General features: G+C 42.4%; 1 protein-coding gene across 1 annotated transcript; it reads left to right on the top strand.

The window, feature by feature from the left end:
• On the top strand, nt 1–27,656 carry PIAS2 (protein inhibitor of activated STAT 2). The gene is made up of 14 exons (XM_082301342.1): nt 1–51; nt 8,898–9,372; nt 11,624–11,708; nt 12,293–12,343; nt 12,438–12,528; nt 15,831–15,965; nt 17,917–18,022; nt 18,590–18,663; nt 19,511–19,671; nt 20,268–20,401; nt 20,825–20,996; nt 23,175–23,314; nt 25,159–25,196; nt 25,881–27,656. The coding sequence occupies exons 1-14, from the start codon at nt 28–30 to the stop codon at nt 26,064–26,066; spliced, it is 1,872 nt and encodes a 623-aa protein (XP_082157468.1). The 5' UTR covers nt 1–27; the 3' UTR covers nt 26,067–27,656.

The following is a 27,656-nucleotide window of genomic DNA, read 5'->3' as shown; positions in this document are numbered from 1 at the left end:
GCGGCGCCCGGCGGCGGCGGGTAGAAAATGGCGGATTTCGAGGAGCTGCGGGTGAGGAGGAAGGAGGGAGAGAGGTCCCGGCGGGGGCAAGATGTCGGTGCTGGGGGGCCCGCGCCATCTCTGGGGTGAGAGGGGAGGGAGGGAAGGAGCGGGGCCGCCCCGACTTCCCGGGGAGTCGGTGGGGTCTTCCCAGGGAGACCCACCCTGTCAGTGTCCGGTTGTCCACACAGCCGTGTGGGTTGTGCTGCTGCTGCTGCCGGGGGGGTTCTTCCCGCTCCTTCGGACATTTTAAAGCCGTCCCGGCGCTGCCGAGCGGCCCCCGGGCTCGCACGGCTCCTGCTGGGCCCCGCGCCCCGTGCAGCTGAAGGGAGGGCGGCGAATAACCACGGGGCTGTTAAAAATGCTGATAGCTGTGGAATCTCTGGAAATCCCTGAACCGCTTTCCAATCGGGAAAGCTGTGCCTGCCCAGCGTGAAACCCAGTGCTGCTTTTCAGACGTGTTTTGTCTTCGGTTCATTATCTTTCATGTTGTGGTGGTGGACTCTCTGTAGCAGATCTGTCGGAGTGGGTGTGTGCTGCGTGTGTCCTTTCATTTTGCCAAGGTGTGTACACAAAGAGCTGACTGAATAGTTTGTGCTTTTCCTCCTATTTCCTGAACAATCTGCTGGTACCTTTGTGTAGAAGGAGGAGGTTATCCTTCAGCAGCATCCACACCTGCAGAAGTGGAATTCCTCGTGGGAATTCCGCGTGCAGGCCGCTCCCCGCCCCCCCCCCCCCCCGACTTTGTTACAGGAGGGATAAAAGCCGGTTAAATAGGAACCACTGTGAGCTGGCCTTCAGTGGAGAGGAAGAGCTGGTGTTGGTGTGACCTGCAGTGGGAAGTGTGCTGCAATCGCCAGAGAATTTCCCATGCTGAGGCTTCTTCCAGCACTAGCACTGGTAGTGCAGCTGAGGAGCTCACTTATAAAAATATAGTGGAAAGAACTGAGTTTCTTTGTCTGAGGACAACAGTGCTCTGTCTCAGTTTTAGGTTTAGGAACTGTTGGCTTATTTTTTTGTGCTTTTGTTGTTGGGGTTTTTTTCCACTTTAGATGTGTTTGTGTTTACACATTTCCTTGCTCGGTGTTCTCACCCATTCGTAACCCTCATACCAAGGTGTCTCAAAGGGTTTGGCTAAAGTCCCAGTGTAAACTTTGTGCCAGGGGTGACTCTTCTTTCTTTATCTCTTCCTCTCCAATCTTGAGCTGGAGTTGTGGTCTGTCTCTCCCAAAGCCCTGTAATCGCTTATCTGTATATCCCTAAGTATTGATAGTTTCCCCCAGGGAATAAGGTACATAAATACTTTTGAAATTGACAAGCAACTGAGGTGCATAGATAGAAGTAATACAGGAAATATGGAGGGAAAAGGGAACTGTGTTTCAGACCAACTGCTGGGCTGCCCTTTCATCACTCAAAAGAAGAGATGCTACTAGTTAAAAAAAAAAAAAAAAAGTCTGAAGGCTTATCTTTTGATGTTCCCATTCATCTTAATTGTAAACTGGAGTGCCTGTGAGATTAATCTGTTAGCCTGAAGCTTCTCTAAATGTTCAGCATCCATCTGATAATAATTCATGACCTGTTTTGGGAAAGGTCTATGTATTTTTTTGGAGGAGAATGTAATTGTCTGCTTCATGTCTGCAAGGCCCTGGCTGAATTTTTCTTTTCTTCTTTTTGCATTTGAAGATGCATTTGAATGTGCCTGCTTGAATACCAGGCACTTGGTTTTGAGGCTTAAATTTTTTTTCAGACAACCAAATCTTCCTGCTTTTGACCAAAGATGAGAGAGATTTCCTCACCCCCAGCAGATTTTGTGAATTTACCTTTAGGTGGATCTGAAATGGCTGTTTTATAGATTAACGTACTGAATGTTTTTATGGCAGTATTGTTTGCTGCTCTCTTGTTGACTGCAGTTTCCTGTAGTATGTCATCTCTACCTGCTTTATGAAAGGCCACTTGGGCTCATTTTGAGAGTGGAATTAATTTTGGTAATTTGTTGAGGACTGACTAAAGGCAGGATGTCAGAGTTCTTTCTTAAACCCTGTTTCTTGAGGGAAACATGCAGGAGCAGCATTTTTTTTTTTTCTTCTCAGGGCAAAGGAGCATTTTAATATTTGTTAGGGCTATCCCTGGCATCCTCTGGATGTTCACAGTAAAAATTCTGTGGAGCTGAGATCCAAGCGTTATAACTGAGAGGCTGTAGTGAAATAAACCAGTCTGAAAGAAGCCTTGTTACATCAGGCCTTTTGCAAGTCTTCAGTTTTGTCAAAGGACTTGGATATAAGTAACCACAGTTGCTACTTTTCAAGATATCGCTGAAAATGCCTGGTCAAAGCTTTACCCTTCTGGACCATCATGATTAAGCTTTTATTAACTAGTAATGTTTATTAATTTCTGTAGATTACTGCTTTCTGGAGTATTAGGAAGTGGCTGAGAAGCTGTGGAGAGCACACCTGTGTCTAGTTGTGAGATACAGTTAGTTTTGAGATACCATTTCCAGACCTGCTGTTCCCGTATGTGTTTTTAAACCTGACTCATACCTTTATCCATGATCCCCTCTCCAGAGCAGCCCAGTAAATGTTGAAGGTATTACACAGGCAGAGGCGGATGTGGAACAGAATCATCAGTCTGGTGTGGAGGCCAGAGATGACGAGTAAACACATTTTTGAACAGAATTGGCCCAGAAGTGGGGAACTACAGCTCCTTCTGAGAGCAATCTGTGAGAAAACGATTCCAGCTCCCAACAGATTCTGAACTAGCCAAGACTTGGCTTGAAGCTTGTTGAATCTCAACAAAGTACTGCAGATAAGAGGATCAGTTACATATTACTGAAAGAGTATTCTTGGGTCCTCTGTGTTTCTGCTGGTGTCCTGAGTCTTAAATTGGAAACGAATAATGTGGAGTGCATGCAGTCTCTGAAACAGATCAGTAGTTTAGAAGGTGAAGCATCAGTCGCATAGTTTGTGTTTAATCAGGTTTTGAAGTCATTTGTTACTGTCATCTTTGTAGGGCAAAAAAGAGGGCTCTTTATAGACAAGTGGCTATGCCTGTGCCAAAACTAATTTGTGACACTAGTTTCAGAGCCATTTTGATTGAGAAGAGATGGAATTGTGCTAATATATCCTTTTTGGCAGGAGAGATTGCACAAAATTTACTGGAAAATCAGGTTTATAAATGCTGGAAGTAGGTCCCACTTTTACTGTTTGCTGTTGCACACCTGGGTATTGAAGTCACATGATTCAAACTGGGAAGAGCAGTGTGGTTTGGATACCATATTAGAATACAGAATTCTCATTCTTTTATATATTGGATCTCTTGTTCATGCCAGACTTGGTGTCTTTCCACTCCTCTTGCTTTATTTTTCCAGTCTGGAATGACAGCGTAAATGACTGCCTCACATTTACCAGGTGAAGCAGTGCTTTGTGCTAAATTGCTAGCAAGAAAATGCTGGAAACTGTTTTCATGTGTCTTCCTCAAGCTCACTGCCAAACACTGTTTTATTTTATTTTATCTGTGTTAATATCATTGTATTGTATATGCCGACCAGTTTATGTATTTGATGTAGAAATGAAATTCCACATGATGACCTGGGTTAAACTTAAGATGGTGGACTGAATAGATATCGACAAGTTGCTGCTGGTTCTGTAATGATCCGTAGGCTGCAGTTAAATTGAGTGTATTAAATAACATAAGTGCAGATAAAATACTCCTAATAACCTGTGATAATGTGCTGTTACCTTGTATCTGCACAAAATTCCTGTGTTGTCCATAGGTTCACAGTCACTGTTGTAGATCACTGAGGTTTATCGGGGCGCTTTAAAAGTGTGTTGTATGTGAAATCATTAACAGTTAACTGATTGTGCTGAGATATAGTGATGGGGAGAGGAAGGAGATAATGGAGTTTAGGGTACTCTAAAAAGGAGGCTGCAATGAAATGCCCATACTTTGTTTTGAATGTCTTAAATATTTGTGTTTGTTTGACTTAGGATTTTTGCTGTTATTAAGTGCATGCAACTTTGGAGCTAATTCCTAATTTTGGAGCCAGGCTAGAGGCAGTGCAAAGGAAAATCTCCATAATACTTAGGATCTGGTGGTTATGATTTACATTGACTGTGGTTTTCTTTGGAGCTGCTTTTGCTGTCCTGTACTACTGACACGGGTTTCAATAACGGCATCTTCATTTTTCCCTGTGCCTTGCATGTCTTTATCCATGGTTATATCAGTTTGAGGACACATTTTCATTCAGCGGAGAGATTGTCAACCATCCCAGGACACTGGTTGTTTTTCTTTACCAGCATTACCCATTTCTAGCCTGCTGTAAGTCAGCATGGATGCAGATTTACCGCAAAAGATGTCACAAATGTACTTTGTTGTTGAATGTCCATGAAAGGGCTTAAAGTCAGGAGAGAGGATTTGTGGAACCTGTCCTTGGTGTGTTCCTTCTGTACAGAGCATTCAGACACTTCGGAAATTGTCTGGAAGCCAGTGGGGCTGAAGCAGAGCTCTTAGGGGCAAGCTGACCAGTACTTCTGAGTAGGCTGGATTGCTTCTGCAGTGCAAGTATCCGGTTCGCTGCTTGAGCAGTACTTGACCTGAAAGCCACAGTTGTTGGTGCTTATTGTAGACATATATCAAGAATTAAACAGGCATTTTCAGTTTCCTTGCATTGATAGAGAGAGATGTAGAGTGACTGTTAATATTGCAGGGGAGTGTGGAGAACCACACAGCTCTTGTTTGGAGAGATGTTTGATCCCTTACTTTGCTTTGAAACACGCCTGCCCCTTAGTTTCAGCGGCATGTCAGCATTTCCTGGGCTCCTTAACGTCATCCTTCCTGGGAAATTAATGCCATTCCAGATACACCTACGGCTTAATGCTTTAAAACAGTGTTTCTTCTGATGAATCATGGTTGCTAAAGTTCAACTGTAAGGAACAAAATAACCTATGAAACTTCTTAGGAGCTTCAAGTACGAATTTCAGCAGAAAAAATATTTCTGGAATATAAAAGTGCTTGAATTATCCAGTCTGATTTCCTTCCTTAGAGTTCTGTCAAACTACTCTTTGTGTTCATGGAATAACGTTAAAACTAAAGTGGCTTTGGTTTTTTGAAGCTTTTTTACTGGGCTGTGCAGCTGTAAAGAACCTCTTTTAAGAGAAAATGGCATCTACATGACACAACTTGAATGTCTAATCTTAATTGAGTGATGTGAAAAGCATATTAATAACGAGGCTGCAGTCTTCTGCAGTGTGCTGGAAAACCAAAAGAAAATAACTTGATAAGGGTTTGTTGGAAGCAGTATATGCCTTGCACCATGATTATAAGTGTTTTCAGATGTATGTCTCCATAAAAGTTTGTTGATGATAATGAATGTCCACTTTATATTTGTAAATTGAGTAGGAAGATCAGTACAGAATCATAGGTTTGGTTTGGAAGGGACCTTAAAGCTTCACTCCTATGAGCAGGGACACCTTCCACTATCCCAGGTTGCTCCAAGCCCCGTCCAACCTGGCCTGGAACACTTCCAGAGATGGGGCAGCCACAGCTGCTCTGGGGACCCTGTGCCCAGGCCTCACCATTCTCACAGGGAACAACTCCTTCCCGGTATCCCATCCAGCCCTGCCCTCTGGCACTGGGAAACCATTTCCTGTGTCCTGTCCCTCCAGGCCATTGTCCCAAGTTCCTCTGCAGCTCTCCTGGAGCCCCTTTAGGCACTGGAAGGTTTTTTTTCATACACGTGGTTGTTGTTACCTTAAAGGGAAAGTAGAATCAGCTTTAGAGGGAAAATGCTGTAAAAGCTATTGTTTAAATACTTCTGTAAACCTCGCTCTTTGCAAGTCTTTTTTTATAAAGCCTGTGTAAGACTTTTGCATTGGTGGGCAAAACTATGTATATTTTTATACTCGCAAGCATTTTTAATGTGGGTGTTAATTTAAAATTTTGATGACTATGGTATTGAAGCCGGGCTCTATCTTGTAGTAAGATGAAATCCATCTAGTAACAAAGTGCTAGTTTGTGGAATTTTTGTCTAAAATGTTAGCTGTGTCGAGGCGTGACGGACTGCGCATTTCACCTTGATTAACTTGCAGGAATGCATAGAAGGCAGCAGGCAGGGTAATAGATAGTATTTTGCAATACATGCTGTTTCCTTAATCTCAGTGTAAAGGATTATTTTACTCATTTGCATTGTGATTATGGAATCCAGCATCATGCTTACTGCCTGCATCTGAAATAAAGGAGCTGGCATTGCTATCAAGCTTATGCAGCTATCTACAGAAGCATGTAACGTGAAGTTTTCTGTAAATTCATGAATACCAGTATTATCTTTTAACACAGGTTCTCTTTTATGTCATAACTATAAAGCTGTTACAGTATTTCAAGCCGTTTCTTATGAATGTTGAAACACTTTGTCTTCCTCACTCTATTTGAGAGTAAGGAAGAGTAGAAGGGGAATGCCAGGTGGAAAGTAACATTCTCCATCTTGTATTGTTTCATTGTTGAAAGAAGTTGCTGGGATGAAATTAAGGTGAGATCTGCTGTTGGCCTCTTCAGAAGTTTGGGTGAGCCACTCACTGCTTCTTGTGACTGTTTTTTCTGGCTGCTGTGTCCGTGGTGCATTTCTAGAGAGAGTGTTGGGGGAATAACTGTGTGAAGGCTGCTGTGTTAGCTGTGATCAGAACAGCTTCTTGATAGAAGTGTCACTGGATCCAAATGGGCTGTCTGGAAATGTTGAAAATCAGGGTCTGAAATATGATAATCTTGTCTCATCAGTGATAAGGAAAGGGTGTGCCAGATGATGTTTCTGCCATAGTGTTTTAGGTGGTCTTTTTGATGTGCATAAATAATGTGGCCCTTGAAAAGGCAGATCCTGGCTACTTAACTCCTGCTGTGTTCTAATGGCACACGAAACAGCCATTGAGTTGGACTTGGGACAGCATGTACCCGGACTTGGGTCAGCCCGTGCTCAGGTGGACAAGGTGCCCATGGTGTCCCAGCCATGGTGTGGCCACAGCCCCAGGGCAGGGCCCGTCCCCTGTGCCGGCACTGCTGAGGCACCTCCAGTGCTGGGGACAGCTCTGGGCCCCTCAGGACAAGAGAGACATGGAGGGGCTGGAGCGTGTCCAGGGCAGGGAACGGAGCTGGGAAGGGGCTGGAGCCCCAGGAGCGGCTGAGGGAGGCAAGTGGGGGTTGGGCTCAGGTGTCAGGGAACAAGGGAGAGGACAAGATGAAATGGTCTCAATTTCTTCCAGAGGAGGTCTAGATTTGATACTGGGAAAAATTTCTTGACCAAGGAGGTTGTCCAGTCCTGGCAAAAGTTGCCCAGGGCAGTGTTGGAGGGATTTAAAAACCCTGTGGATGGAGGGATATAAAAACCATGTGGATGTGACACTTGGGGCCTGGGTTAGTGGTGGCCTTGGCAGTGCTGGAGGAATGGGTGGGCTTGACTATCTTGGAGGTCTTTTCCAACCTAAATGATTCTGTGATTTTTAACTTCAGTTTTCATCTGACACAATTCACTGGTCTTACTGCCAAAAGATTTTTCACAATATTAAAGAGAAAACAGGGAACAAGCCAGGGACATGGAGGGGGTTTGACTTTTTTGGTGACTGACTCAGTGTTTGGGCAAAAGTTGTTAAAATTTCAGCTGAGGTCAGATGTATTAAAACGTGTGTTAACTCTGTGTAGTAAAGACTTGGAAGGTAAAGTCAAAACATTGTGTTTTGAGTTGTATCCCTTCTGAAATCAATGCCCAAAGCTTTATTAAGCATCCAAATGCACTTCTGAACTGTTTTAAAAAATGTGTTATGATCCCAGATGTCTGGTGTTTCATACCTTCTGTAAGCACCTTCATCTCCAGTCCTCAAGTCTGGAGTTGTCATGATGCAGCTGCACAGACTGAAGGCAAGTGTTCTTTCGCCTTTAAAAACTTTATCTCCTTGCTATGGTGGAAGAGTCCCACAGAAATAGGAAGGAAGTTGGTGAGAAGTATTCTGGATAACAGGTATAAATGCTCACAAAAATGTGAGATGAAGCACCTGTGCAAAGTTAATTGTTAGTAGTAGCGGGGCAGAAGATATTTTCCTTTTAAAGCATAGTGGGATTTTAAATTTTTTTATTTGTTTTCATAAACAGAAGGATTCTAATGTTGTAACTTTGCAGTTCAATCCTCAGTCTTCCAAAACTGATGCTGATAACCAAGTAAACATTATTACTTGTTTGGAAGCTGTCTTTGTGACACTTGATACCAGAATGTGATCTGAAAAGGAGACATTTGAAGAATCAATTATGTTGTTTGTATTCCACAGTGTATAATAGATAAAGTAGCTTTTTAAGAACTGTCTGCTTTGCTGTGCATTTCTTCCAGCAATTAAACCTGATGTGCCTATCTTGCTTTGTGCATGCCTTTAACACAGTGTCCAAAATAGAGTTTCACAATAAACTATACAGAAATTAAGAAATGAAGTAAGGAAGTGCTTAAAATGTATTGAAAAACAGGTGATAATACTGATTCACTTGATTTTTTTTTTTTTTTTTTTTTTTTGTGTTTGGTATTTTGTTCCACAAAGTGAGACAGATTCTTTGTGGTACAGCTTGTGCTTGTGCTGTGAATTTAAGATTTTGTTGTTACTATTGTTTGAGTGTGGAAACAAATCTTTCATTAACACGGGCAAACTGAACCTGCATCCTGGACGCTCTGTTTCTTCATTTTAAACTAACTGTGCTCTTGTGTTCTGTAAAGGTGTGGGCAGTACCCATAACCAAGTAACAAGTTGTCAGATTAGATGATGAAAGATGCCGCACCATGCTGCTTGGAAAGGCCTCCTTGCTGCTATTGGCTCACCTGTGCTTTTCTTTCTTTCTAGAATATGGTATCAAGTTTTCGTGTTTCTGAACTGCAAGTGCTGCTGGGATTTGCTGGACGTAATAAAAGTGGGCGCAAACATGACCTCCTGATGAGGGCACTGCACTTACTGAAGAGCGGCTGCAGCCCAGCAGTTCAGATCAAAATCCGAGAACTCTATAGGCGTCGGTACCCAAGGACGATTGAAGGACTGTCGGATTTGTCGGCTATAAAACCTGCGGTTTTCAACTTGGACAGCAGTTCCTCTCCAGTCGAGCCTGACCTGGCTGTTGCAGGCATTCACCCACTCCCTTCGACTTCAGTCACGCCTCAGTCTCCGTCCTCCCCCGTCAGTTCCGTGCTCCTCCAAGACACTAAGCCACACTTCGAGATGCAGCAGCCATCCCCTCCAATTCCGCCTGTTCATCCTGATGTTCAGCTGAAAAGCTTACCTTTTTATGATGTGCTTGACGTGCTCATTAAACCCACGAGTCTAGGTAAGTGTTTAATACCTCTGCAGCTTGCTTAATTCATTAAATAAGCTTTGCTTCTGACAATACTGAGCCCAGGCTTAAGTGGGTTTTTGCTGCCGGGACAAGTGGAAACTCCTTTCCTTTTATATCTTTACCTTTCCCTTTCTTTATCATTTTCCCCAAAAGTGCAAAGCCACACTTCAGAAAATAGTGTTCTCTGTTATAAAAGTAATATGATTAAAGACCTTTGTCTTTTGAATATTGAATAATAGAGCAGGGTAATTCAATTTAAAGGTACCTACAGTGATCATCCAACTGCCTGACCGAAAGTTAGAGAGTAATAGTTATGGCATTGTCCAAGTCCCTTTTAAACACTGGCAGCTTACAGTATTAACTGCTTTTCCAAGAACCCCGTTTGACCACTCTCTTGGTAACAAAATGTTTCCTAGTACCTAGTCTGAACCTCCACTTTTTGGCTGAAAGATTGGGACCTGAATTTTCTGTCTAGTATAAATGAGGAGCAGTTTTGTCAGGAGTAATACAAAAAGGATTTCAGGGTCAGTAATTTACAAGTTGCAACAGGGTAAAGAGAAAAAGTTCATTGGTTTGTTACTTTACCCTTATCTCACTCCCAACAATTCTGCAGGCTCTGAGATCTGGCACTGAAACAGATACTTTGTGCTGCGATGTTCAGTGTTGCTCTCAGAGTAGTGAAGTTTCTCAGCCTGCAAGTTGTTGCAGTACTGTATGTTATAATATGGAGCAAACATTTGTCTCTCAAATAACCTGAAACTGGGTTTATCTCCCCCAAGTGCCTCAGTCGTGAACATTTTTAATTATTTGGAACTACAGCTTATGTCTTGAAATTCAGTCTGGCTTACCTTACTGGCAAAAAATGTTCCCTAACTGTTTAGTAGTATGCTTATAAAATAGTTTGCATCCTCTTAAACATTTTAGTTTCTTAACTGATCATAAAGTCTTTTAGGCTGTGACTTGTACCTCAGTGAGGCATGTACTGATCATCTGCCATCCTCCAGTACCTAGAGCAGAAAACTTTACTAACAAACATTAATTACAGTGCCTGTTGTCACTTCTCTTTGTGCATAGTGATGCTCACATTTTTTGTGCATTTGGGAGTTGTATTGAAATAACAGGTAAGTCAGAGAACTGGGAGTCCCCCTCACTGCTTCATGTTTTAGAAAGAATGAGTGTGGTATTCCTTTCCACTAATATGAGAGCACAAATGGAAGTGTGGGGTTTGGTTTTAACCCACACTGAATTAAGTAACAAAATACTTCCACTGTCTTTTTTACATGTGCTCAAGTATTATTCTAAAATACCAGATGTGCTCTGTGTGTGTGTGTGCATACATGCACTCTGTAGCTATTTGGAATTGTTTGAGGAACTTGGTGTGTGTTTGCTCCATCTGGGTTCCATTTCATGTTTGCCTCCTTTTCATGTGTTTTTTTCTGGGCATAGAAACAATCTCCCCCAAATGTCAGTGTGCACAAGGCAGTCCAACTCTTCAAAATTTGCCTGGTTTAGTTGTGCTGTTTTTGTATTTGTCCTCCCTGCTGCTTATTTTAAATTGGACATGTCTAATTTACTTTTATTTCAGGTCAAGACTTTTAACTTCTCAAGTTTAAAGAAAGTACGAAAGTGACATGTGTGTTCTGTGGACATTAAATACTAAAATATTGCCAATTCCCATCACTGACAGACAAATTGGATTCTGATGTGAACGTTATATTTTTTTTTTGTCATATGCCACTGAAGGGTAATTCTGAACATGAAGTCTATCTGGCTTCTCTGCCGTGAAGGGTTGTGCTCCTTCCCTTCCTCCCCAAACGTTTAGTTACTTAGCTGTTTCTGAATTTTCCAGCTGTCCATTAATAACTTCTGGTGCACATGCTCTTCCTGTAGTACCTTACAGGAATTGCCAGCATCTCCATGGTATTCCTTTTGTCAGGTATTTAATGTAATATTTTGTTGTGTGTTTGTTTGAACCTTCCTCCTTTGGGAGAAAGGTTTATAACAAAACAAACAAAACAAAAAAGCCAGGCTGCTTTAGTACTGAGGTGTAATGTGATACTAAACCATCTGAATGTAGTTTAATGAAAGATTTGTTCCATTGCTTTTTTTGTTAACAGTTACATGCAGTTCAGCCATCATTCGAGAATATTCAGTGACTTATGCCTTATTCCAGGAAAAGCTCAACTGCAGATCCTGTTTTAATCACCATGGTTCAACTTCTTTTGTGTCTTTCTTTTTCTAGTACAGAGCAGTATTCAGAGGTTCCAGGAGAAGTTTTTTATCTTTGCTTTAACACCTCAACAGGTCAGAGAAATCTGTATTTCCAGGTAAGAAGTAAGTGTGTGGTATAGTGTAGGTAAACTGCAAAATTTCCGGGCGTTTTGGTTCATTATATGCATCACTTACTCTGCAATGCAGAGTGATAATCTTCACTGAAGTTACTCTTGAGTTTATATCTGTTCTGTTTTCTTCAGGACCCACTGTGCACAGAATTTGTGTGCGTTTTGTGTAAATCCTACCCCATTAAAGAGTTAACAATTACTCGGTTCCAAAGAATTGTCACAGTTTAGAGAGGTGGGAAGCTTCCCTGTGTTTTTCCTGGCTGCAGGAATGGAAGCCTGCTTTGCTATTTTTTCCCAGTGTTGATGTTGTAAACTATGAGAATTCATAGGTGCTTTTTCATCCCTGGCAGCGTCCTACTTTATTGTTGCTATGATCTTTTGATAGAGGATGCTGATCCTGAAGTCCTATGTAACTTGGCAGTAGTTAAACAGAAATGTCACTTTTAAGGTGTTCATAGCTCAATAAAAGAAAAACAAGAGCAAAGTTTAGTGATGCTGGGGCAGGTGTGTCAGTTGTTTCTGTGTATGGCTGCAATATAAGTCAGTACTTCTCTTTTTCTTTGTCGCAGGGACTTCTTGCCTGGAGGCAGGAGAGATTACACAGTCCAAGTTCAGCTAAGGTACATTTTGTATAGTGTTCTCTGAAAACTTAATTGGCTAATGGGTGTTTGTGGGGACACTTGAAAATGATGATTTCTCTTTCTATGGATACAGGTTATGCCTAGCAGAGACAAGCTGCCCTCAAGAGGATAATTATCCTAATAGTTTGTGCATTAAAGTAAATGGGAAGCTGTTCCCATTGCCGGTAAGTATGTTATGTACATATTTGTGGCTTCTTAGTGACTTGTGAAGTGTGTATGTGTTTTTCTGTAATGTTAGCTTGCAGAAACAGTCAAGTTGTTTGTTATCACTCAGATTTCTCTGTTAGGTATGGAGTTTGTCCATGTGCTGTATGAGATAACCATTACTGCTGTTAACCATATTACAGCCACTGCATGGACTAAATGTGATTAAGCCCTCTATAGCAAACCTTGTCTTTTGCTGTTAACATAGCTAAATATGTTAAAAACAGCCCAGTGTCTGCATGGAGAAATCCTCCTCATGGGTCCTCAGACTGAGTTTATTTCAGGGTGGTAGCCCTCACTGTGTGGACAGCCTGTATTTGTGATAGGCTTGAGTTCCTTCTTGTTCTGAGGGACCAACACCAGCCTCTTGTGTGCAATTTGTACACTGCTCTACATCTGTCTGGTTAGAGCACAATATGTTGTGTGGATGAAGAACAGACATGTTTTAGGGTTCCTAGCATGTGCTGGTACTGGAACAGAACACTGTTGGCAGTCACACTTCAGGGGTGTCTGATGTTGCAAAAATTAGTACATAGTCACAGGGTCATCTCAAGGCTTGGGAATAGACTCAAAGGGAAAAGCTCTCTCATTCTCAAAATATCTCACGAATGGGTTTCTCTTTTTTATTTCAATAGAACAGAGAGAAACTCTTACACAACCCATTCAGAAATAGTTCTTGAGGCTGTCAAGGATGGAAAAAGTTGTAGTACTGAGGGATTTTTCAGTAGTGGGGTTTGGAAAGATGCTCTGTGGAGAGAGCATGTGTGAAACCTCTTTCTCAGAATGTTTGTAACCACCTTGGTGTGTCACATTGTATTGTTCTGTACCCTCCCATATGCAACTGTGACTGCTTTTTATTTTTGCCTCTACTTAGTTTAAATGAGACTCCTTAGGTTCTCTTCCTCCTACTTCAGTCTTTAGGTTATAAGAGGGTTTCTTTCTTGTGTTTTATTGTCAGTATTTTCTGTGAATGCCAGTTACATTCTATGGGATAACTGTGGGTTTTCTCTTCTGCAGATTGTCTTTCAGCAACCAACCAAAAAGAATTTGGTCTGATGTTATCTTGTGGACATCAGTGTCAGCTGATTCTCAGTCTTGTTAATATAGTTTACACTCTGCTGTTCTCTCCATTTTGTGTGTAACATGTCACAGTTGTAGCAGAAACTAATATTAATCTTGGATTATTACTTTGCTTTAGACCCAAATCCTCTAGGTTCTTCCTGCACATGGTAAGATGATTCATTAATCTGTTCAGCCAAACTTTAGGTGAGAAAGTGAATAAATCACTATTGTCTTGACAACTTCCCTTCCCCTCCTCTTTCACCATGAGCTGAATGACAAATAGTCATTTGAAGGCTTCTGCAGACTTTTTTTTGTTGATTTGGTCTCTCTGCATCATCTGGCACTTCCTTTCTGTTGCAGCAAACGTAAGATAACTTCATTGCCTCAAAGACCACTGTTGTCCATCGCAGTAGTGTTAGGTAATTAACCAGTGATGCCAGCTTCTATTGCCCACTTGCACAGTTCATAAGTGAACTTCTGTCTTTGCCTGGTAGGGCAGTTCATGCCTGTGCAGATGTCTGTAAATTATTCTTGGTCGTCTCCTTGACTGCAGTCCTTACCAGAAGCTTCAGAGAAATGCTGCCCATGTGCCAGTACTCCTCCAGGTCTTGCTCATGTTAACACCATGTTTCCTTGTATTCCTGCATCTGTGTCACTGAGAAAAGCCAAATAAATGAGCAGTTATGCTTTCTCTTGATGAATTTCCTTGCTGTAGCAGATGATACCCGCCTTGAGTGGTGCGGTTCTTTGATGAGCCATGGAAGACTTGAAGGCCCAAGTAATGTTGGCAGTGCTTTGCCACTAGAGTTGGCAGCCTCACTAAACATTGCCTGGCAATGCTGGTTGGGAGGCAAGCAGAGTGCTCCTAGAAGGATAGGAAGGGAAGGTTCCAAACTGTAGGAGTACGAGAGTGAATCTGTTCTCAGGAACAGTCTCTGTGGAAGAAAACACTGAAAGCTTCACTGAAACGAGGCATGTGCACTGCAGAGTCTGTCTCTAAAAGAAAAAAATTGGAAATGTAAGAGAACTTGCATTCAGTCTCTTTTGAAATCATTCTGTCTTTTAAATATGAAGCTGTCAGCAGTTCCCATATGTCTGCTGCCTGTGTGTTCTGGGGTAAAGCACTCATGGCACACTGGGCTAGTGAGTGGAAGAGGCTGCTTATATTTAATTTTTTTTTAATTATTTTTGTTTTTATTTCCAGACTTGGCATCTTTCAAAGTACCTGCTTTCCCAAGCACTAGGTTGTGAATGTATGTGTTTCTCTGGTTAAAAAAACATGTATTTTTTTTTCCCAGCATATCCTTTCTGGGTGAGTTTTTAGTATAAAACAACACTGTCTTGAACTAAATGAAATGCATCAGTAAGGTCTGTGCAAGATGCAGAGCTGCATCTTGTTGGCATCCTTCAGGTGCAGGATGAGTTTGAGACGAGTGACTGTGGGCTGACTGTGAGCTCAGAGCAGGGATTCTCAGGGTAGCTGTGGCAGACTGGCTTGTTTTCATTGTGACAGCTGCAGGGCGAGAGCAATAATCTGCAGGCTTACTGCATGGTGAGGGCATTGGAACTGGATGATCTTTAAGGTCACTTTCAACCCAAACCACTCTGATTCTATGATCTCTTAAATACAGCTGGTACTCCATGTACAGTCCTTCTTCAGGGGCCTTGGCAGAGGACAGGTGACACCTGTTGCTAATGGAGCCAGGTGTAATTGATACGAGGCAAAGCAGTCACTGAGGAGATGTGGAGCTCTTGGAACAAGGCGTAATTGTTTCTTAATCAGTAAAGTGTTTTCAGGGTGTGAAACACTGAGTAAAGTCTTCATTACTTACTCTGTCACTAAGGCTATGACCTTGTGATGTTTCACTCTGTTCCAGTAGGGCATGGGGAGAAAAGGGACAAAACATCCATGTGACATTTTACTCTTCCAGTGAACTTACCTGGACCCAAACTGTTCTCTTTCACCTTTTCAGTATTTCTGTAACACCCAGTTAAAACAACAAATGCCTTATAACTATGTTTGAGTTACGGTGTTACATTGTGAAAGTCTGATATTTCTCAGAATAAATGCTGGCATTGCTCTCCAGAGTAGAGAGCCTCTGAAGTTTACCTGCTTATCATAGATTTGTTTAACAAATCTGTGTCAGCAGTTTCAGTGGGAAGACTGGGTAACACATCAGTTGTCCTTTTTTTTCCACAGGGATATGCTCCGCCACCAAAAAATGGAATTGAACAGAAGCGACCTGGGCGTCCCTTGAACATCACATCTCTAGTTAGGCTGTCGTCAGCAGTGCCAAATCAGATTTCCATTTCCTGGGCTTCTGAAATTGGAAAGGTAACCTGTATGTTCTGTAGGATGTGGGAAGTCATCTAAATAATCTGTTTGAGCATTCCTGCTCCCCTACTGCCTGATGTGGCTGGCAAGTGTTTTGTGTTAGGTGGCTGAACTTACTATCAGTGCCAGGAAACAACTGTAACTGTGGTAGTTTCCAGTAACATGTGTGTGAGATGCACATACAGATGGGAAGATTTTCTTAGAGGATTCACATTAGAAGGTCTGCTTTTAGGTTTTCCTGAATTTCATGTCAAAGATAACAAACAATTTGTGGTGTGAATAGTAAATCTCCCTGTAGATTTATTAAGGAAAGAAGAGGAGAGTGCAAGGAATTTCTGACTTCATCGTAGGTTTAAATAACTGTTGCAGCACCTTTCCAGCTGTTGGCAAGTCAAGAACTATTGATTGCTTTATCTGTGAGTGGGTGTGTAAAATCTGGATTCAGTTATCAGAGTAGTTTTCTCTTTGAGTTTTTCTTCAAAATCAAATGCTCTGGACTAAAGATACCACATGTTTCAAAGAGACTTCAGTATAAGCTTTTATGTTAAAATTTTAAAAAGAAATTGGATTGAAAGCTAACGTTGAAAAAATTAGTGAAGGGCAATGCTGACATCAAAAGACAATTTTCTAGAACAGGGATGGAGAGAAAGATCTGAGCCATTGCTTCCCAGTCAAAGCACAGAATCTTAAAATGGCTGCAGTCCTGTGGGTGGTCTTGGCCTCTTGTGCTGATGCCTGCTAGCTTTCCTCCCTGTATTGCCAAAATATACTCTGATGGAAGCAGATGACTTGGAATGCTTGGACATCCTCCCCTTGCCTTGAGAGGTGAAGCAAGTTCTGTGGTTTAATGCTGGTGCCAGAATTTGTTGCTTTTGATCCTCAAAGTGAGACCCTGGGGAACAGCACAGGGTGTCACGTAAGGGCTTGTTGGCATGGACTGGGCTGATAAAGGAGGGCTGCTGAGCCAAGGGGTTGTAAACCCCTCAGAGCTGGGCAGACTTGAGCCTATAGAATCTTCTCTGTAGGCAACAGGTGGCCATTTGTTAAGGAAAACCCGAAAATCTGGGTTTCTTAGTGGTTTCATGTGCAATTAGAACACTTTATCTGCTTCTCTAGGTAAGAGCTGATTTTCCTATAGGTGGTAAAGGAGGAGCAGGGCTTGTTTGAAGTTCCTGTGCAGTATCCAGGAGGTGTAGGAGCTATAGGAAGGTGGCTGGCAGGGATTGGAAATAAGAGGTCACAGGTTGTTCTTGTTACATGGATGAAACCATTATTATACTGCAGCACTGGGGCTTGCAGACTTTTCATTAGTGACCTAGAAGAGGGAGTGAACACTGAACAAAAGAAGCTGACAAGTGGTGTGAGTTAGGGAGGAGTAGAAAATGCTGGGAAATAGAAAATGCTGGGAAACAGGGCCAGACTCAGTGGAATGGACATGGTGTAACAAGGCTGGGCTTAGAAGTACAGAACAAGCTAAAGAAAGGGTACAAAGAAACTGGGGCAGCTCTGTACCTTCTGAAGGTGTTGTTTATACCATAAAGACTGTTTATCTTTTGTCATGTGATCCTTTGAGCTCCCCACTGACACTGGAAAAAAGGGGAAGATTAAGGAGACACAATGTGAGAAGTTCTTAAAAGACTACATGTATGAAATGTGTCACATATAAATTATCTTTCCAGGAGAAGAGCCCAGATTGTCTCTTAGTTGTGGAATTACTTTTTAGTTCAGTTACAACTGGAGCAGGATAATTAGACCTGATTGGCCAGAGAATTCTGGCAGAATGTTGGACCTCCCCAGAATTCAAATTGTCTGTCAATGCTCTTAATAATGATTAAGCAAAAAGAAACATTTGTTTTTACTGTATGCTACAACTAGAGTAAATAGTGAGCTATTGTCATAGGGGGAGTAGTGTATGAAATCAGCATTTAATCTTTAATCCTTCTTTTTGTAGAATTACTCCATGTCTGTGTATCTGGTTCGCCAGCTCACCTCAGCTATGCTTTTGCAGAGGTTGAAAATGAAAGGTATCAGAAACCCTGATCATTCCAGAGCACTAAGTAAGTAATAAACTTGCCTGTCTGTACTTTCGGAGGGTGGTCAGTGGCTCTTTAAAACTAGAATTGGTAATACAGAAGAGATTTGCTGTATTTTGAAAAGAAGGTCCATGCCCAGGGTTTCACAGGTTCCTTTGGCTGCTGGTGAGGCACCACACTCTTTTTCAGTGAGAGTTTTTAGGGAGCATACCCAGAGGTCTCATCTGAAATGTGCTTATGGGAATGCCATGAGCACCTCTTACTGTGCTGGGCTGTGAGGTGCAGCTAGATGTCCTGAGTTCTCTTCACTTGCACCTCACTCAGTCCTGATTGTTTTATTTATCTCTTCACATGTTGGGTTGAGTTTGCTCTGTGTGGCTGTTACTGCATCTGCAGTCAAACAACATCAGATAATGTTGTGATGCAGTTTGCCAGTTGCTTATAAACAGTGAAACTTTTGTTGTTTATGAACTAGTTTCCTAGATGCTTTATTTTTTTAGATAGCGGGAAGAAAAGTGCATGTACTCCTGAATCAAGGTTAGCATTTGAAATAATGATCTCTGTATATGACTTCTTTATTTATTTTAATAGTTAAAGAAAAACTAACTGCAGATCCTGATAGTGAGATTGCCACAACCAGTCTGCGGGTCTCTCTGATGTGTCCTGTAAGTATGGCTGGAAACTTCCAGATACAGATACGTATTTTCATCTGTAGTGCAGAATTGGGCTGCTTTTCAAAGGCTTTGCTATAGAAACCTCACTGGCTTTGTATTTTATATTAACAAGTCAAGATAAAATAGTGGGGAGAAGGGTGCATCTACAAGCACCTGATTGTAGCAGCAGTCACCCAGCTGTGGTTTAGGACTGTGAATGCCTCAAGCTGTGATGCACTGAGTCATGTTGCTGCTTGTGCACAGTGAGGCCTGTAGAAGGATTAATCTCCTATATTGAGGTGCTGAGGGTAATCTGGCAGGCTGACAGAGTAATTAAAGGATACAGTGACAATTAAAACCTCTTATCTCCTCATCTTGGTGGCTTTGCTTATACTGTAGCTACAGTAGCAAACTAAAAAAAGTTGATCACCTTACAACAAGGTAATGCTGCCTTGGGGATTCTGTTCTCCAAGAAGAAATTGGTCATTCTGAGTGTAGCAAGTACACAGAGCTCAGGGAAACACCTGAAATACTGGGTTATAAGAAAATTGTAGAAGTGGGTGCTTCAGTAGGTTGTTTAATAAAAATGAAATCCTGTAAATAACATTGTTTCAAGTCCATTAGAAGTGTTCCTGACTGTTCTCAGCGCGGTGAAGCCTTAGGGCAGGGATTAATTTTTCTTTTAAGAGCACTGTGGGTGCTGTGATGGGGTGGATTTGCTTGCAGCACTCTTAGCCCTGGGCACCTCTGTAGTGAGCAGGAAGGGTTGTTTCACCAAATGCCTCTGGATTCACTCTTAACCATTCAGGCCTGTTTTTCTGTCTTCTGTTCTGGCACCCTGGAAATGCATCTCCTGCAGCTGGGAAAAATGAGACTGACAATCCCATGCCGGGCTGTGACTTGCACACACCTGCAATGTTTTGATGCTGCTCTTTATCTTCAAATGAATGAAAAGAAGCCTACCTGGATCTGTCCTGTCTGTGACAAAAAGGCAGCTTACGAGAGCCTAATACTAGATGGGTAAGAGACTGGCTTTGTAGATTACACAGTTACTTAAAATTTTTCATTATGTACTCAGTAGCTACTTACGTGACTTGAGTTTTAGCCACTTCATACTTTCTTTTTGTCAAAATACTTCAGACTGGAGGAACCATTAAACTCTGTTAAACAGTTTCTCTTCCCATGTAATGAACTATATAAGTTTTTCTCCTAACTGCACCATCAAACTCTTGAGTCTCAGGATATTTCCTCTGGAGAAATGTAAATGTGACACCTGGGGGTAGATCTTCCTTTAACGTGTCTCCATCCCTGAAAGGTGTTAACTTCAAAATGTAACTTCTAACTGATAACAGTGGTCTAACTTGGTTCAAGGGATGATGATTTCTGCTTCAGTATGTAAATCTGTGCATTGCAATAGTGTTGGAGTGAACTATGGATAGGTTGGGATAATATTTTCTGATATCTGCAGTGGCTGTAATTACAGGCTTTCAGGTAAGAGGAACTAGGGAGAGAGTAGACAGGTAGAAGGTGATCATAATTAGCTTTTTCTCTGTGTCTCCTTTTCACTTAGAATAAAAATGTCACTTAGAATCAAAAGTGAAACTTTATTTTTTCAGCCTCTTTATGGAAATCCTTAATGAATGTTCAGATGTGGATGAGATCAAATTCCAGGAAGATGGCTCCTGGTGCCCCATGAGGCCAAAGAAGGAAGCTGTGAAAGTGTCAAGTCCACAATGCACCAAAATAGAAAGTATGTACATCTGGGTACTGGTTGCAAACCAGCACAAGGTGCTTGGATAATGCATGTGGCTGTTGGTGTTTGTTTTGTGTAGGGCTTACTACTTCTAACGTTCTTCTAATTTAAACTAGAAAAGAAAGGGTTGTGTCTCTAAGAGTGCATTTTTTGTCTTTGTCTTTGCTCTTTATAATAGCAGTTAAGGAAATGAAAGGTTCCTTTTGTTTTACATTCTTAAAATGATAACTGAAAACAAAAGTTTGTTCTTTAATAGTCTGATACAGAAGAGTCATAAAGCAGGTACTGGGGCATAACATTCTTTGTAATGGCCACAAAGGTGATCTATTACACAGGATCTGAGTTCCTGGTTCTCTTGCAAATAGAAACTGCTGACATCACCAGCTTTTGGAGAACAATGATTTTTATTTTCTTCTTCAGGTTCCAGTGTTGTTAGCAAACCATGTTCCGTGACAGTGGCCAGTGAGGTAAACAAGAAGAAAGTTGATGTTATCGACTTGACAATAGAAAGCTCTTCTGATGAAGAGGAAGATCCTCCAGCCAAACGGAAGTGCATATTTATGTCTGAAATACACGGAAGCCCAACCAAAGGGTTTGTCAATTTTAAAGTTAGTTGTTATTCTGTAATGTCTCAGCTAAACTGATCTGTAGAGAAATGGACTTGGAATCCAGCTCTACACTTGCAGAGGAGAATGTCTAGGCCACTCCTGTAGAAGGTTGTATTGATACAGTAACTTTGTACAGGCAAAACACTATTAAATAGTTTTACTCCTCACAAAAGACTTGCACTGACTGTTGCTGTGTTTGCAGGGACATTTCTGCATAGAAAAGGAAGCTGACTAAGCTAATGGGCAGTGTTCTGAGAAAGTAGATTATGCCAAGTGGAGGAACTTTATGCATTCTTGCTGAGTTAGTGTCATCTTAAAGGCTTTTCTCTTGCTGTCTGCTGTACTCTCTATCTAATTTGCTCCAGTGCCCAGGGGACGAGGCTGTGTTGTGTGTTTCATCCATTCTGTCAGCCTTGGAAGGGAGCCACTTTGCTGTTTTGAGTCAAGATAAGCTTTTCCTTCATCTCTCTGTTAAATTCTGGAATGTCTTGGATGCTGTTGTTGGCTGTGGTCATCAGTCAGTGCACCTTGATTAGCATAACTGACGACTTCCCAAGTCCTCTGGAAACTGCTCCATCTTTGTAGTGTGGCCTGACTTTAGCACCAGGCTTGACCAGCTTCTCTCCTGCTGTGCCACCTTCTGTCTGTTCTGATCTGTGCACCTCGACTCAGGTGCTGCTTGTAGCTTCCATAATGTTCCTGCTCTTGGCCCCTGGGGCAGCCCAGACCTGCAGGGAGTGAGGGCCACTGGTCAGGCTCACCAGCACTCACTGCTCCAAGCTCAGCTTTTAACAATGGCTCATCAGTTAGTGTTGCTGCCTGCATGAGGTGTGTGTCTGTGTCTCTCTGTGCAGTGGCTTATGTCTTGTACTAAAATAATAATAATAAACCAAATCCCCTTCTGTTTTGAAGGTTCCCCTTCTGTTTCTGAAGTAATGAGCAGGTGTGCTGAGTCTCTAGTCCACAGGAATGTGTGTGTGGTCCTTGGTGAGCAAATAGTTGGTCATCTTCAACCTTTTTCAGCAGTGAGACTGAAATGCTGTTGCTTTTTTGTGAGGATTGTGGAGGAGTCCTTCTGCAAGAGACTCTTCCTTACTTTTACAAGAAAATGTAGCTACAAATACATCTCTTAATGAAGTTTCAGAAGGCGCCAAGACTTCTTCTGTGCTCCTGTGTTTGAGATGGCTACCTGCAACTGTAATTGTAGGAGGACTGACTTTTCTTGTCTCTCTGTGACCCATGTATTTTCCTTGCTTTTTGGGTATGGATATGGCATATTTTCATTCTTCAAATCCAAATCAAAGCCAGGCTTTTGGGTTATAGCTTACTTGCTTTAAACAGTGTTGTCTGAATGCTAGTTTTGGGAAAACTGGGGTGTCTTCTTAGAGGCAGCAACAGTGTAGGCTGAAGTATGAGAGGTGCCTGAGAAGGGAGGGTCTGAAATTCAAGCTTCTGATGTCAAGAGTAGCTTAACAGGTAGGAGTCTGGGAAGGAAGATGAGTGTATAGCACTGATGGCTGGAGGAAGTGATGCGAAGCATCTGGGAGCAGAATTCTGCTTGTTTCCACCTGATATGGAGTTCATGAACTGTTTTATGTACGTGGCTGGTGCCTGAGCACCTGTGGTGGTGGTTGTAACTACGCTGCCAGGAGGGTGTGGCATGCTCCTAGAGAGCTGAACTGGAGGCTGTGAGTAAAGACAGGCTGATATTTAATTCCCACATGTGTAATCTGTGTCATCCTGTGGGACAGGATAACAGTCAGTCATGCCCTTGGTGTAACAGGTGGGCACCGAGCAGCAGTTCTGTGGAGAAATCGAATGGAACACTCTCCTCCTGGCTCTGGTCACCTGCACATCGCTCTGTGGGTGCTCACAGACACCCATTTCTATCTTTGACTGTTGCCAATGACTCCAGCACTGTACTTTGTTTTAATGCCAACTTGCTCTTATGTCACAGCTGCTGTTGAGAGCCAAGATACGGTCATGTTATTATGAAGACTGTTATGAAAAAGGAAATTAGAGTGGAGTACTGGTAGTGAGTAGCCACGCTATAGTTGTGTTGTCACACGGTGACTTGTGAATGAGAGTGCACAGCAGTGCATGGTTTCCCTTCTGCAACTAACGGCCAGGTTGTTTGTAATTTCCCATGCTGTTTGAAACAGGGTTCTCATGTATCAGCCATCTACTGCCAGAGTGCCCAGCGTGACGACGGTCGATGCTGCTGCTATTCCTCCTTCATTAACAGACTACCCAGTACCATTCCATCATCCACCAATATCCAGTATTTCATCAGACTTGCCAGGTAAGGTGCTGAGTGTTTTTCATGGGTGTTCTGACAGCAGTATTAATTTATGGGGTGGGTAAAAATTGGAAGAATTGATTAACTCTTTGGTTGCTTTTGTTTTTTGGTTTTTTTTTTTAAATGGAACAAGTCTATATGCAGTATTGCACTGATGTGATGTCTAGACAAGCCTAGTACAGGCTTTCTGCCCATTTTCAGGTTGCATTTTGCAACAGTGATGTGACAAACACTGCTTTTGGGGTACAAATTGGCACTTGGGCACGGCAGCCGGAAACTGCTCTTGCCATGCTCAGCCAGACTTTGTGTAAACATCTGGTGGTTACGTGTTGTAGATGCAAGTGAGAGTAGTTGCTTGTTTTAGTTACTAGAGGTGTGAGGGTGCTGACTCATCCCAGCCCTCAGTGTAGTTACTCTGCTAGCTGATTGTAGTGGTGCTCTGTCTAGACTGTATGAAAAAGGTTAAGGTGAGCTACAATCTGTGAGCTGACCTCTATTGACTTTCTTTACCTAGACATACCCTAAATGCCTATGATGTATTCTTCAACACTGCTGCTAAATATCAGACAAAAGGTGGGGATACTGATTGTTTTCTATCCTGGCTCCTTGAAAAGAACACTGTATATAGGGACTCTGGGGGTTCTCTTGGCCGGCTGTAACAAACCCAGAGCCCAGGAAGTGGTGACTTGTGGTGACAGGTGTCACTTTGGCCTCCTGTACTTCCCCTTTCCCTGCTCCATTGCCTGTCTCCATTCCTCCCCTGCAACATCTCTGGGTTTTTTCCTCTTCTTTCAGCACCAGTTTGGCAATGAGATGGATATCATTCCCCTTGTTTCTCTGTCCATTTTGGCTCCCTTACTGCTCCCTCCCTCCACTTCTCCCTTGTTAAGAAATCAGTTGTCTTCCCAAATTGGATAGGAGAATGTGCTGAGAGAATAGAAGTCTAGAACTGTTGTCCAGCTCTTATCAACTGAAGTTCTAGAACTTGCACAGACAAAAGAAGTTCTGTAAATGCAGCTGAACTTTAAAATCTCCTTCAAAATTTTTCTCTAATGGAGAAGAGGAGGAGAGATGTCACAGGCCAGAAGAGATTTGGAGGTGAGGGGAGAGGGAGGGAGTATACCATTTCTTTCTGTTGACATAGCAAACACAAGGCCAATATTTAGGAAAAAAAAAAAAAAACACAAACCAACCAAAAAAATGTGGTAATTTCATTGGTTTCATAATTCTAAACATCTTGCCCTAAGTGCTTACATGCTAATGGTGTTTAAGATGGACACTAGTTGTCACTGATCTTAGAGGATATACATTGAACTACTTGTAGTTTCCTCTTCTTCGTTCCTTTTATTTGTCTAGACACAAAACGGGGATGATATTAGAAATGTTTCCTTATTGGCTGCCCGTGGGTGGAGGAAGAGACCTGCTGCTTGTTTTTGGACTTGTGCATGTTGTGACTTTACTTCATTCCAGCATCTTTAATGTGATGACACTCTTCATGTCCCAGTTTGGCCAAGTCAGGTACAATATGCAGTGAAACTTGCATTATGAACCAACAGCTCCAAATGGCAACCTCCATCTAAGCAACCACATTGAACCACCCTGCAATATCCAGTGAATAATACATCATTATGTCATCCTCATTCTTAAAAAGAGCCACTTGTACTAGATAACTCGTTTTGCTGCTGCCTGAAGTAGTCGTTGAGAGTGGTGTCACAGTGGTATATTCCATTTAGAAACTCTGTATGAATTGCAAAATCTGTTCTACAACCACCAAAACAAATCCTTAAATTTGTCGTGCATGCATAAAAGAGAGACATGTTAATTTATTACCCTTCTCTTCTTCCTAGGTCTGGATTTTCTTTCGCTAATCCCAGTTGATTCACAGGTATGTTTCTGATCTTTTGTGGGGTTAATTTTCGAGGCTGATTTTTGTGGTGTTGTGCTCCAGTAATTATCAGGATGCCGTCATCCAAACTGTGTTTGCAGTTCACTTGCTTAGATCTAACCACAGACTCAGAAAACCTGTTTTCCTAGCAAGAACTGGTAATGAAGATGCATTTAAGGAGGATACAGTTTAGCCTTTCTGTGATGAATCCAGGCCTGGAAACTTTCTTTACTGACAGTTTGCCTTCTAAAGCAAACACATGCTCAGCCCTAACTTGAATACCCCCAGGGTGGTGAGGCCCTGGCACAGGTTGCCCAGTGAAGCTGTCGCTGCCCCATCCCTGGAAGCGTCCAGGTTGGATGGGGCCTGGAGCAATCTGGGATAGTGGAAGATGTCCCTGCCCATGGCAAGGGGATAGGATGAGCTGAGCTGAGCTTTAAGGTCCCTTCCAACCCAAACCATTCTGGAGAACAAAAAGGGGGGATTGAGGGAGGAGGGCTTGTGGCTGCTGTCCCCTCTTGGTCTGTCAGTGACTTGCAGAACTCTGGTTCTTGCTCTGTGTGCCTTACCGAGGTCCCACTGGGAACATGTCCGGGGCTTGTTGTGTGGGGAAGATGTATCTTCAGAGCATACATTTCCCTCGTGCAGTGAGTCTCTTCACTCTTCATTGTTTGTTTCAAGCAGTACTGTCCTCCTATGTTTTTGGATAGTCTCACCTCAACCTTAACAAGCAGCACGCCTGGCAGCATCATCACCTCCACCAGCCACCACGAGAGCAGCACGCACGTTAGCTCCTCGGGCCGGGCCAAGGCCGGCGTCATCACCAGCAGCGGCGGCGGCAGCGCGCCCGACATCATCTCCCTGGACTGACCCTCGGGGCAGCACGGGACCCCGCAGGCATTGCACACAGCTGCTGCTGCTCCTCCTTACCCCCTGGAATTCCAGCACCTCGGAGCTCACGCTGATATTTATTGAAAGGATTTGCCTCCTGGGAAAAAAGTGGGGTGAATTTGTTGATGCTAGGAGGAGAAGCGATAGGATGGTTTTTGGTTGGTTTTTTTTCTCCCCCACCCTCCCCCCTCATTGAATAGCTGGTGTAGAAAAGGCCCTTTTGAGAACACATGTTCATGCTTTTGGTTTGTTCTGGGGATATTGACTTTCTGTTGCTGCGTGGATTCCATAAGTGATTTTTAATTTTGTTGTAAAACACAGCAATAATGTAAAAACAAACTGAGTTTTTTTTTAATAAAGGAAAGCACTTACTCACTCTAGGACAGCAATTAGGACAAAGGTGCAGAAGTGTAAGAATTAGTGAATTTTTAAGATTTTCACTGGGGCCTGTAATAAACTTCATTAAGAGAATGAAGCTTTGAAATAGCCATGACATGTGTTATATGTCTTGTTCCCCACCTCCCCCTCACCTGGGGACGTACAGGAAGCCTCTATAAATGGAGTTGTTTGGGGTTGTTATTTTTTTCTAGTTCCATGTTTTTCACAAATGCAACTAGAGCCTAAGCTGTGACCTCTTCCTCTTTATGTTCTTTGAGCTAGGAAGGGGACAGACTATCTATGCAAACCCTGCATCACACAGTCTCTGTGCCCCCATGTTATAATTGGGACACCTCGCCACCACCAAAAACTCCCAGAATACAGTTGAGTGTGCAGCTGCTTTCTGTGGCAGCTCTAAGGAGACAAAATAGGAATTGCTTTCTCCAGTGCAGGAGTATTTTCTAGGATTTCTTGATTATGGTTTCTGTCTCTTCAGTAGCTTCTGTATTCCATGTGGACTGTGAGGGAGGCTTGGCTTTTTAGGAGATAGAAGCCATAGCTGCGCAGTGTCCCCACCTAATTTTGAATTGTGTGTTTAGGGCTTAATGATGCTTTGCCCCATATTTCCTGGCCTCCTGATTGTTGCTTTTCTACTTCAAAGGGAACAACTTCCCCCTGTTTTATTCCTGTGATGACCGTGCTGCTTTGTTTGTGTGTACGCAGTGTCTGCCCGCACACACCTCTGGGGATAACCTCAGCAGTACTGTATGTGGAAGAGGTTACAGACTAGGAAAACCAAGTCATTTCCATAGAGCTGGAATAATGGTATTGTCTATGTATGCTGAAATAACAGCTTTTCCAAGTGTTGTGTTTCTGTTAAGTAACTGTATTTGAGATTATTCCTTCGCTAATGACCAGATCTTACTTTTTTGCTAATTTTATGTTCCTTTTTTCTTATCTCTTTAGTTGGATGTCTGGTGCTTTTTGCCTTCCAGTACTGTTACAGTATTTGAACCAAGTACGTGGATGAGAAATATTGAAACAGGATGTTTTGTAACTCTTGTCTGCCCTGTACCCCCACCTTTAATGCTGCATTACTGTTTGTTATTGCCTTTTTTGTATGATTTTTCACAGCAGTCTTGAGTTCACATGTTGGTCTTATTAGTGCATCCACTCTTTCTTTTCTTTTTT

The sequence above is a fragment of the Coloeus monedula genome (genome assembly GCF_965178545.1).
Source record: "Coloeus monedula genome assembly, chromosome: Z".
Lineage (NCBI taxonomy): Eukaryota > Metazoa > Chordata > Aves > Passeriformes > Corvidae > Coloeus > Coloeus monedula.
This window is presented reverse-complemented; position numbering and strand designations above follow the sequence as displayed.

Excerpts from the sequence above, each read along its gene's own strand:
- PIAS2 (XM_082301342.1), top strand. The coding sequence starts at position 28 with ATGGCGGATTTCGAGGAGCTGCGG. Across the intron at positions 52-8,897 it reads CGGATTTCGAGGAGCTGCGG|AATATGGTATCAAGTTTTCG; the intron begins GTGAGGAGGAAG and ends CTTTCTTTCTAG. Across the intron at positions 12,344-12,437 it reads ACAGTCCAAGTTCAGCTAAG|GTTATGCCTAGCAGAGACAA; the intron begins GTACATTTTGTA and ends CTATGGATACAG.